At 25.7% G+C, this 12997-nt stretch overlaps 1 protein-coding gene across 4 annotated transcripts in view; it reads left to right on the forward strand.

Moving 5' to 3' along the window:
• LOC126893782 (elongation of very long chain fatty acids protein AAEL008004-like) overlaps window positions 1–12997 on the forward strand; it is a 28081-nt gene that overhangs the window by 1361 nt on the left and 13723 nt on the right. Inside the window, exons 1-5 of one of the 4 annotated variants that reach the window (XM_050664278.1) lie at window positions 3199–3390; window positions 5637–5846; window positions 6347–6470; window positions 7404–7518; window positions 8634–8762. In XM_050664278.1, the coding sequence (XP_050520235.1) occupies window positions 8642–8762 (121 nt within the window). In that variant the 5' untranslated portion in view covers window positions 3199–3390; window positions 5637–5846; window positions 6347–6470; window positions 7404–7518; window positions 8634–8641. Of the gene's footprint in view, window positions 1–631; window positions 740–3198; window positions 3391–5636; window positions 5847–6346; window positions 6471–7403; window positions 7519–8633; window positions 8763–12997 lie in introns of those variants that run through there. The other 3 variants (XM_050664279.1, XM_050664277.1, XM_050664280.1) reach the window with 3 other exon arrangements.

The raw sequence follows: 12997 nt of genomic DNA on the forward strand, positions 1-12997 counted from the left end.
AAGGACGCAGTATTTCCGGAACATTTTCAAAAATTAAGTTGAAAAAGTTCATTTTTGTAAAAAAGTTACTATTTTAAATCCCCCCAGTGAACAGAATAAGTGTTAGATTTTCAAAAAAAATTATATCAAATGAAAGGGAAATATCTAAGGTTTCAATACAAGAAATAACAAANGTATAATTTGTATTTTAAACAACTTGTAAACAAACAAATAATTTATCTGTCATAACAAATATGCTGTTCAATACAATTTATTATTATTTATATATATGCCAACTCATCTATTGTCAACTATATTATCTAATATAATTATCATGTAATGTATACTTTGAAACAATAAATAATAATCATAAATAACACAAACGGCAATATCCCTGGATATGGGGGTACCTTTTTAGTACTATAAAAAGCACTGATATCCATTGAAAAACACAGAGTGAGAGCTACTGACACAGAGCCACGGCTACGGCTAAGGCCAGAGCCACGGCTAAGCAGAGAGCTACTGCTAGAGTCACAACTCCAGTAAGCTAGTTCTTTCCTGCGAACTACGCTTACTATTACATTTTGATCACGGCCCCGTGCTGCCGTTTGAGTTATTTTATTTTTTGTTTACTTTATTTGTGTTTAAAACTTATTTTGGTCTATAAAGACATTATTACCATAAATAAATAATATTGAGTAAAAATTGGCATTTCTGGTAAATACTTCATTTATCTTCTTGGACATTATAAAATACGAAGGTAAGTCAATTTATATTATTCCATTTATTTAAAATTAATAATCTGAGTAAAGAACGATAAAGCAATAGATCTATAATCTCCTTTTAATATCAAGAGCTATTTTGCTAGTTTGTTCACACCTGCTACATATACACATTACAGGGTCTCGAGGGTCGGATTACCGCCCCGTGCCTAAAAAGAGTTTAAAAACCTAATGTGTATCTGATTATATTAATAGACACTTCGACTGGGTATTCGAGGGTCGGATTACCGCCCCGTTACCTCAGTGTCCATTAAAGGTGTTTACAAGTTTATTAGCTCATATTCCTCAAGAAAGAGGACATGCTTTTATTTCTTCATATCTACTTGTCTTTATTGTTCTAAACCCTCGAACCATACGACCCCGATAGAACCACAACATCAGGTTCTCACTAAGCCCAAATATTTATCTTTCATTATTTATATTTTACCAACACTGCATTATATATATTTTTGAATTATAACAATAAGTTAGAGCCGACCACAAAGTATGATGATGATTTATATTTATATTTATTATATATTTTATTTATATTTTATTTCATTGGCCGACCCCAAGTAGTCGGGATTATGGCGAGGAGAAGAAGACGAAGAAGACTTCATTTTGTATTTTTTATTTACTTCCACAATATAAATGTATACATTTTATTATTAAAACTAATGACTATTTTATTTTTAAATATAAATATAAATATTATTTATGGCTTGAGTTAATCTGAAATTTGTGCCACGTATTTTTATACATAAGCGTATTTATGTTCATTGTAATGCATTGATAAATATCGAATATAGTCATCGGTGAATATCCCGAAGCAAGCTTGTTTATAGCTTCGATTTTGAGAAGGTTATTGTTTCATTATCACGTAATTTATTACTTATTTTTTTACGTTTTTCAAGCAATAGTTATTATTTCGAGGTTGTAATAATTCAGTTAACTTATTTATTATTTGTAAACCTATTATTTATGTCAGGTTTTTCATATATTACTTTTTTGATAAACAGGGCTTAAAAATACCTTCTCAGCTTCGCATCGAAACTAAAATACAAAGGGCATTATAATTTCTATACAAATTTTGAATGTTTCACCTATTTATATCAGTGGTATGACCAGAAGAATTAAGAGAGCTTCAGAACCCCCTTCCTGAAATTTTAGAAAAGTTTTAAAATTATTAGTATGCTTTAAAAAAGTTGATGATAAAATCCTTGTTTTTGTTGTACTGATTTTAAAGTTCTACCGTTATTTTGTTAGTCGATCTTATTTTATCATTCACAGTTAAAATTTAGCAATTATACAAGGGCATAAATAATACTTGAGAAATATTTAAATTCATACATCTCTAAAATTTAAAAAAATTTAAAAATTTGCAGAAAAATAAAAAAAAGGAATTTATTATATTAATTTAAAATAAATTAAGATTGCTCAAAATCACATCATATAATGAATAGTAACACATCAATACTTGACACGAATTATTAAGGGTTCAAGACTCGGTCATGGACATTTTATTTCCTAACTAATGATTTATCTAGGAATATTTAAGGCTACGAAACCTCTTCTTTGGAGGAGGCCACAACAGCCCTTAATGGAGATAAAAGTGAAAAAATTACACGAACATAAGATATTTAAACATTTTTTCTTAATTGAATCATTGGTTCTTCATTAAATATTTTTTATATAAATATAAACTATAATATTACTTTTTGTCAATTTCATATTATTAGTCAATTATTCCTCGTAAACTAGTATTAAATTAGTCCCTAACACCATGATATCTTGGATCCATACAGCCATGTACTAGAGTTCCTAAATTAAATTATTCATGCCGTCACGGCAGCATAAGTACTTTTTGATGCAGAGTACCGTCAAATGAGAGTGTAATTACCTTCGTACGGAAAACATCATTTTTTTTTTTTGAAATCCTCGCTAAAAGATTTATAGCCCGAGTAAGGGACAAGTCTAGAGTGATTTATTTATCGTTGTAAAATCCAAATCTATTTTTTTTCATCTTATCTATTATTGATGCTACGCCTATAAACTCTCTTATAGGTTCGTTAACTAAATTAAAACTATATACAAAAATTATTCCCTTAAGAATTTTTAGACCCTTTAAAAAATAAAGTTTGGTGTAATTATTAGCTGTACATTACATGATTATTACTTATTTTCATATTTTATACGCAAAATTTCAATGGTAAAATGTTAACAAATGAAGTTGATAGTAAGTTACCAAAATTACCAGAACATGTTTAGAAATATGAATTACAAAAATAAATGCATACAATCAAATTAAATTTTATATTTAAAAATATTTAAATGCGTATTAATGCTGAAACCAGCAATCTTAGCTTTAAGGAAGGTGGTACATGAAATGCTGTTTACCTTGGATGTGACTGTGTCAACTCTAAGATAAACAGATTTTACCATTACAGTTATAATTCAATGTTCGCAGAACTAAACAGTCTGCTATTGGCAATTGGACGTTCGTTGCATTGCTTTTTAACTTATCTGACGATACAACTTCATATTAATATTTTAAAAGAATTTAAAATCAAACAGTCGTTAAAAATTGTTGTTCTAAAATAATATTATAAGTACTATTGTTGCTGTATACTCATTTAACTGAAGAAATAAAGTGAGTTTAATTTTCACTTAAAAAAATGAATAGACAAACTAGTTAATTTTGTATGAGTAAAGGCCTAAACATTAAGAAAAATCGTTAAAAACTATATTATAAATATAAATAATTTGCATCACTTACTATGACAAATTTTGTAATACACATTTATATTAAAGTGAAATCGATATCTTTGATAATATTATTTTTTGTATAAAAATGACATGTTTAAACAATTATTAACTTTTATTCGTGTAAATAAATACATATACATATGTATAATTGTTCATTAAATATTAATAAAAGAAAATATTTAACCATGTTTTTCTAAGAAATAAGGGTTAGGCTGACGTATTCTATTGATTAATTTTGATTATCTTTAGCTTCGATGCGAAGCTGAGAAGGTTTTAGTTTTACTATGATATTGTTATTTTTTTTTTGTGTCTGTTACCACTTTTTCTCAGATCTCACCGAACCGATTTCTTTTAACGATACGCCAAAAGATCACAAATCGTATCTAGTCGAAGACATTACTCTCAAAAATTGAAAACATTTCCCTCGTTCCCCGTAAATGGGAGAAATCTCCAAAAAAATTAAAACTGCCATAACTTTTTTAAAAATAACCAAATCAATATAATTTTTTATATAAATGCATGATATCATTACCTTTCATTTGGTATATATTTTTTTTATATCTGACCCTTTACCTGCCCATAGGGGGGGGATTTAAAATGACAACTTTTTCACAAAAAATTAATTTTTTCAACTTGACTTTTGAAAATGTTCCGGAAAGTCTGACACTTTTATATATATCTTAAATTAAAAATAATGTAATGTACTTTATTATAGGAAAAACAATTTTGGACTTTATTTTGTCTTCATGGTGAAAATGGCTACCGAATCTATAACTTATTGAAAAGTTTATGGATCAGTACAATTTTTTTATGTGAAATAATATTTATATCCCTCTTTCATTTGACATACTTAATCTTAATCAAGGTATAAATAAGGAAATAGGAGATCATATAGCTTTTGGAATAATCCACCAATTTTTTAAAATTAAACACCATCTAAATATTTGCATCGAAGCATTTTATTGATAGTGATTTTAATCACTGTCAGATATCATTATACTTGACCCAAATATGCCACGTCACCACTTTGCCGCGACCCCCCTGTGCTGGGTTTTTAAACACAATGTGAATTTTTTTGTGAAATTCTTTAAATTTGTTTTCAGATGATCATTTTAGTATAAATTGTTTTTTGTTAAATATAGTTAATATACGTGTACATATACGTAAAAAATAAAGCAGTAACTCGGTTATCAGGAGATTAAAAATAAATTGTACTTTCTAGTTAAACTAAATATACTTTATAAAACAGTAATATTAGCTTTAATGTGAAGCTAGGTAGTTATTAATGTTACTGCGATGTGTTTTTTTATGCCTGTTACCGTTTTCCTCAGCTCACACTGGACTAAATTTTTCAAACGTCAACAGATTACAAATCGTATCTAGTTGGAAGACATTACTTTTAAAAATTAAAAAAAAAAATTTCTCGTTTCCCGTAGATGAGGAAATATTTCCAAAATACATTTTTTAAAATAGGAAAATTTTGAAATTTTTCATCATGTTTGGTTGAGCTCACACTTATAAAATCAAACTTTTTATGATATGATAAATTTGAAAAGAGTGTTATAGTTATTATAATCTTATAGATTAAAATATAAAACTTTTAATATTTTGTCTGAAGTTGAAAATTATAAGGTGCCATAAAAATTAAAAAACAATACTTTAAACGTTTATAAAATATACAAATATAAAATATCATTAATTCATAGAAATACATTCAAATTANAGTTGGAAGACATTACTTTTAAAAATTAAAAAAAAAAATTTCTCGTTTCCCGTAGATGAGGAAATATTTCCAAAATACATTTTTTAAAATAGGAAAATTTTGAAATTTTTCATCATGTTTGGTTGAGCTCACACTTATAAAATCAAACTTTTTACTATGTATATAGTATAAAGAATTAATTAATTAAATATATTGTTGATCACAATTTTTGAACCAATATTTCGGAATTTATTGAAAATTTATTGCAACGGTTGTAGGTGAGACATGGGTATTGTTATTTTTATTAAAGGAGAGTGGATGTGTTACCCATTCACATTAATAACACAATGTTATCTGGCCTTAAAATTAACTTTTTGGAATACTTTTAAGACTTACAAATTGTATAAACTCATCAAACTGTGTTTTAGAAGTGTCATATTATATGAACAATTTTAAAAATAACCACGAAACACACTTACAAATTAAAAGAACTTAACAGCTTTAGAAATGTTTATTTTTATTTTAAAATTTGAAGATATTATGCCAAATCATATTTTCTAAGTTTTGTGAGAAGCAAAATAGTATGTTGTTGTTAAGTTTTTATCAATATACGGTATTCGGAATGTCAGGAAGTATTGGTAATAGTTCCTTCATAATTATAGATATAAAACTGATTTATACTTAATTTCTACATAAATGGAATGGCCTTTAATTTATTTTAAGTTATTCACATTTGTAACCTTAACAAAATTACAACTAGTACTATGTTTAATCCTATTATTATTATTTACCATGAAGGCACAAAAAAGTTTTTATTATATAGTAGAAAATTTATCTTGGCTATGTAATTTATTTTTCCATATTAGGAAATAACTACTATATAAAAGCCAAACATTTTTATTTGATATTAACTCTTAGGAAAAAATTGTAATAATGTAAAAGATTTTATTAGTTCTATATTTTATGTTTATTTTAAATAATATTATTATTTTATTTTAACGCAAAAATTAATAATGTTTTTGAAAAGTATATTAAAAAAAGTATATAGTAAAAATATACATTGGCCGACTCCATATAGTTGGAATTAAGGCATGAAAAAAAAAGTTATTGAAAAGTATATTGTATTATTTTTTTTCAGTTTTTCCTGATAAGTTTGTAAATAAACGGAGGACAGGACCGTATTGACGAATTGTGCAGTCTTATTAATACTTTTTTCCTAGAAGCGTCAATGATAGTTAACACGGCACTGGTTTACATATAAGGTTTTTAGAAACAGATAATTTTTGTTAGAGTTTACATATAACTAAAAACCAATACAGTTTCAATAACATTAACTTACATTAACTCGTAATGTATAATAGTACTTACTATAACAATTATTTAATACATGCAAATATCGTTAGGATAATTTACTATTATTTTGATCAACTTGACAACTTAAATTTCTATTATAGCAAGTGAAAATCTTTGAAATAGGAAGAAGATGTAATTTTAATAAAAGTCCTAATCATTCTTTGTCTTAAATAAAGATAATATTATACTAGAGAATATTTAGTAAAATTGAAAATGTATCATTGAAACAGCAATTACTTCCTATTAAAGAGCTGTTTGTTTAAACTGGAAAAGTTCCTTTATTAAAAAGATACATTAAGTATAAAATATACTGGTAAAAAGTGCTGATATTATATGTATTGAATATTTTTCTAATGTTTTTCATTTGTACAATTTATAATAATGGACATTAAACATCAGACTGGTCTGTAATTATGAACATGATATAGGATTTGATTATTTTTCTAGATATTTTATACAGAAATAAGAATGTTTTAATGACTTGAATTTTTTTTATTTTAACTGTGCTACCACCGTATTATACATTTATCTGTTACTTTAGGAAAATATGAAATTAGAAAATCAATGTAATTCATAACGTAGGTAATACATGTAAATTTAATTTTATTAAAATTTGGAATATATTTATTCAAATTTATTTAAATTTTTTATAGAAAATAATACAAAAATCAGTTAAAAATATTACAGTGTAATTAACATATTGTTTTTTAATATGTAGGAAGATAAAATTATAGAAATATATCTTAGCGTTTTTAAGACCATACGTTGTCAATTTAGCAATATAAACTTTACTCAAGAGCAAATAAAATGTACCTACTAATATTTTATTCAATTTTTTCTAGGTGTAAAATGTGGATTGAGAATTCTTATAAAAGTACTAGTAAAAACATTTCAGAGTGTTTATTATATGAAAACCTTTACTAATCAATAATCGTACACCACTTACATAAAGTTAATGTAATTTTATTTATTTTATATTGTCTAATATAATTCATTGCTTCAGAATGAAAAGGTTCTAACCCAATTAAAAAAAAAATTTCAATTTATACATTAAAAATGTTATTTTCAATATATACAATAAAAATTTTTTTTTAAACCATAAAGAAGTTATTAAATTCATTATATAGCGAGTAAACTAAAATAAAAATTATACATAATTGTTTGATAAATTTTATTTTAAAAACGGTCTATTTAAAATTATTTATTTTGCATTAGAACCTTTTCATTTTCAAACGAAGAATTATTGAAGTAACAATATTTTTAAACTGCTAAAATGCGTAAATTTGAAATTAACTTTTACTTGTAAGTAAACAATCCCGGCAAAAGGGCCGACTTGGCACGGCGACTAAACTTGGTTTAATTAAATACTTACAGATTTTTTTAATTAATTTTTATGAACAAATCTTTTGTGTTCCTTAATAATATTTTTAAACATTTTCTAGTACTGTAAATTGATACAACTAAAATGATAATGGGTAATTATCATTAATCTGTCTCAAGTATAACCATTACCCCAAGTTGGTTCATTTGATCGTAGTATATGCTTCCCTAAATTATGATATTGAGTTAGGGTAAAATTCAGTGGCGCAACAAGAATAAAAATCCATAGGGTGCAAAAATTGTGTAAGGTTCATAAAACCCTAGGGGACTCTGCTTCAAACCTCTCAATCCACCAAATTAATATAAATAAATATATAACTGAACAAACAATTATGGTTGAACTGTGACATAATGTTGAAATGTCTACTACGTAATACGTAATATAAGACGTAATAATACGTAATGCAAGAAAAAATAAATAAATATAAAAAAATTGATAGTAAATTTTTATAAAAAAAATACTTCTTTAAAACTATAGGTGTTAAAATTCAGGAAAAATAGGGAAATCAAGTCTAGTAGTTGTGCCACTAGTCAAATTTATGTACTGTTGTTCATGCCATCAAAATTATAATCTTTTTCTTTATTGTAAATTATAGTTATAACACAACATAAGATATGCCAACATTTATTTAGAATTAAAAAACTGAATTAATTCATTAATAAAATTATTTTATAATTATTGAATAATTTAGGTGTATTTATGTTATATACGTATACAGAAACAATGGCGATCATGACAAATATAACTCAAAAAAGTATTGATTTTATTGTTGATATTCAAAAGACATTTAAAGACATAATTAAAAAAGAATTAAGAGATGGTTAGTAAAATTATTTATTTATAGTAAAAATCATAAGCTCGAATAGTTGAACTATTCTGAGTGTACTAAATTAAATAAGACAATAACATAAAAAATAATTTTTATATAATGACGAACTTTTGGAGAGATTATCAGTTTTTCGACGGAATTATTTCCTGTAGTCTTCTAGTACTTCCTACAAAATAAAGTACTCGGAAAATACCTTTTTAAAAAGTAATCTTTTGTAAATTCACTCTTGTAAATTAAGAAAAAATCGTATTCACATTTATTAAATAATAGACACTTATGACTTAAAAGTTATTTATTAAAACTATAGTTTTAATAAATAATTTGCATATAAGTTTGAATTTATTTGAATTAGCAACTGAAAAAGTTATGTGTATTTAATGAAAAAGTGCATTGAATTAACGAATTAAAATATCTTCTATGATTGTGTTCATTGGGATAATTCATTGATGTTAATGAACAAGTTCGTAATATTAATAAACGGGATTTATTAATAAAAAAAACAGAATAATAGGTTTAACGTACGGTGTTAATAGCATTGTTCATTAATGTAAAGATCCATTTCATCAATTCAATGTACGGGTCTCGTTATATCAATAAATCGTTCATTGATATCGTTACGGACAGATTATTAATCTTTTACTAACATTAATACTTCATGACTACATTAGTATTTGATTAGTACAATCATCTCTTCAGCCAAACTATGAGTATGCGTCCAACCGGTGTAAACAGACCTATTACATACCTATTTTAATTAATTAAAAATACGTCGATATCGGTCGACATTTTACCACTCTCGTGGCAACTTATTCATATTCGTTAACTTAATAATTAATTATTAATTATCGCTATTATTATTATCATTAACGGAGTTTTGTGTACGTTCGCCGATATCGACTCACCACCTCACTTGAATTACTAGCAAATATCTCTCCAGAATTACACATTACTATATTTATATAAGAAATAACACTTATTATCGTTGTTAATTGAGAGTTTATATTTTATTAGTCATGAAACCGCTAACAGCAAGACTAACTGTTAGGACTCTAGCGAGAAAGTACGTTGCAGTCTGGTGGAGGTGCCGTGTTTTGTATTTTACAGAATAGATATGCCCTTAAACGTGCTAATAAAATACACACTCTTAATTAACAATGATAAAGTATATTTTTTAATCGCTTTAATTTAGTGAAGTACCAATTGCTGCTTGGTCAATATAATTTTTGGAAAGTTTATACATTATATGTTTTATTTACTAATTTAATTTATACTTATGTCCCTGTGGATAGGGATAAGAATACCTCCACGGTTCATAGTAAGAGGAGGCTAATGAGGTTGTGCCAGGTCAACAGCTAGTATAAAATTATGTCAAGAAGTATGAGGAGTTCTGAACAAAACTTAGTCAGCCAACTACTTGGCCGATCCCAAGTAGTTGGGATTAAAGCGAGGAAAAAAAGCAGAATTTAAAAAAAATTACATTTTTAATTTTGATAATAGTAGCCATATGTAATCAAATATTCTTATATTTAATTTTTGAAAATATTCTGGAATATTGCGTCCTTAAAATATATGTTAAATTATAGCTTATGTTACAAATTATAATTTAAAAACAATTTTTGTCTCGACGACTTATTTCCTAAGTAAATGGCGCCTTAATTAAAAAAACATGCTATTTTATTTTTTCAATTTTATATCGCCTATGAAAAATATATGTATCAATACTATTTTTTTTTAAGTGGTACATAGATATCCCTTTTTTTGTGTCTGTTACCTCTTTTTCTCAGCTCTCATCTAACCGATTTTTTTCAAAAATACGTCAAAAGATCACAAATCTTATTTAGTCGAAGACATTACCCTCAAAAATTGAACAAATTTCTCTCGTTCCCCGTAAATGGGGGAAACCTCCAAAAAATTACAAATTTTAAAATCGCTAATTTTCGAAATTTTTTTTACTTAAAACTGCCATAACGTCCTTAAAAATGAACAAATCAATATAATTTCTTTTTCATGCGTGATGTTTTTATCTTTCATTTGGTATATATTTTTTATAAATCTGACCCTATACCTGCCCACAGGGGAGATTTAAAATGACAACTTTTTTTTTAGTTAAAGTAAATCATTAAAATTAATTAAGTTCAGAATATTTCAATTGTAGAATATTTTTAAACACCAAAAGTTACTAGGAAATGATTACCATTATTTCTATTTAAGTTATCTATTACGATAAAAATGCAAAAAAATATTGATTTCTGATACATTTACTATAAATAGTAATTACAAAACTTTCTGACTACATATCAATCTTAACGATACAATTTTTTTAATTCTCATAAAATTTTCTATTTGATGATATCAATTTCAAACTTGCCAATTGAGCTAAAAGTTATGGCAACATATTCAATTTCTTTTTTACTATAAACATTCACAAAAATCAACTAAATAACATAAAGGATTAAAAATATAGGATTCATTCTTAAAAATGAATAAATGAATATCATTTTTTTTATAGATGCTTGATGTTTTTACCTATCATTTGGTATATTTTTTTTATAAATCTGACCTATTACTTGCCAACAGAGGAGATTTAAAATGACAATTTTTTCACAAAAAATTAACTTTTTCAACTTGACTTTTGAAAGTGTTCCGGAAAGTCTAATACTTTTATATCTTAAAATAAAGCTAATGTAATGTACTTTATTATGGAAAAAAAAAAATTTCGGACTTTATTTTGTCTTCATGGTGTAAATGGCGACCAAATGCCATTTTTGTGTAAAAAATCTTGATTTTATTTTTAAAATTTTTAACTTTATAATGCTATAATTTATTGAAAAGTGTATGGATCAACACAATTTTTTTATGAGAAATAATATTTATATCCCTTTTTCATTCGACATACTTAATCAGGTTATAAATAAGGAAATAGGAGACCATGTAGCTTTTGGAATAACACACCAATTTTTTTAAATTAAACACTATTTAAAGATTTCCATCGAAGCGTTTTTTTTTTTTAGTGATTTTAATCAATGTAAGATATCATTATACTTGTGATCCAATTATCCAAATATGCCACGTCACCACTGTGCTGCGACCCTCCTGTGCTGGATTTTGCCATTGCCTCTCTCCTACAATGAATAAAAGACTGAACAATTTTTCCATAATTTATTAGTCAATAGAAGATCAAGTGGTAGATTATTTTTAAGAAAATAAGGGTTGTCCTCAAATTTTAAATATATTTTCTTGTTTAATCATTATTATTTTCTTTGAAAGCGACCATCTCTTTACAAAATTTTATCTGTCATTCGATGTCTTGTGATATTATTAACACGATTATCAAATATAAAAACATTATACATTTTTGATTTAAGTACCATAAGTGATTAAGAAATTTTTTAATGGTGACTTCTCTAATTTTTTTTCATATTTAAAGTTTGGATAATAATTCCGAATATGCGATGGTGACATACAAAAAACAGAATATTTTGGATTAATAATTGTTTTAAAAGAACACATGCCCCATTTAATCTAACTCTAATTGAGGCTGTAGTATTCAATACAAACGACTGAACTTTGTCAATTAAGCAACATTCATGCAATATACTGAATATAGCCCAGAAAACTAATACTAAAATTTTAAAAATCATAACGATTGTTGAATTGAACTTTGTCATTATCAAAATCACATATAATAAGTTCATTAAAATTTGTAATATCTTTAATGAATAAAATATACACAGTTTGAAGAGTAAAAATTGTTTAGTTTCTCTATTAATCTTGGAGTAAATTATTACCATTAGAGAATAAATCATTCATATTTATTCTTAGTAAATAATATATAATTTTAAAAAATTGCTATATAATACTTTTCAATGATATCAAATTTAATAAATTATATACAATTAAAAAAAAAAACCAGCACAGGGGGGTCGCGGCACAGTGGTGACGTGGCATAGTTGGATCAAGTATAATGATATCTTACAGTGATTAAAATCACTATCAAAAATAAACGCTTCGATGCAAATCTTTAGATAGTGTTTAATTTAAAAAAAATTGGTGTTTTATTCCAAAAGCTACTTGATCTGCTGGTTCCTTATTAATATCTCGATTAAGATAAAGTATGTCGAATGAAAAAGGGTTTATTAAAAAATATTATTTCTCATAAAAAAATTGTGTGGATCCATAAACTTTTCAATAAGTTATAGCATTATAAAGTTAAATATAATATAAAT

This window comes from Daktulosphaira vitifoliae, unplaced genomic scaffold (genome assembly GCF_025091365.1).
Source record: "Daktulosphaira vitifoliae isolate Bord-2020 unplaced genomic scaffold, ASM2509136v1 Scaffold_1, whole genome shotgun sequence".
Classification (NCBI taxonomy): domain Eukaryota; kingdom Metazoa; phylum Arthropoda; class Insecta; order Hemiptera; family Phylloxeridae; genus Daktulosphaira; species Daktulosphaira vitifoliae.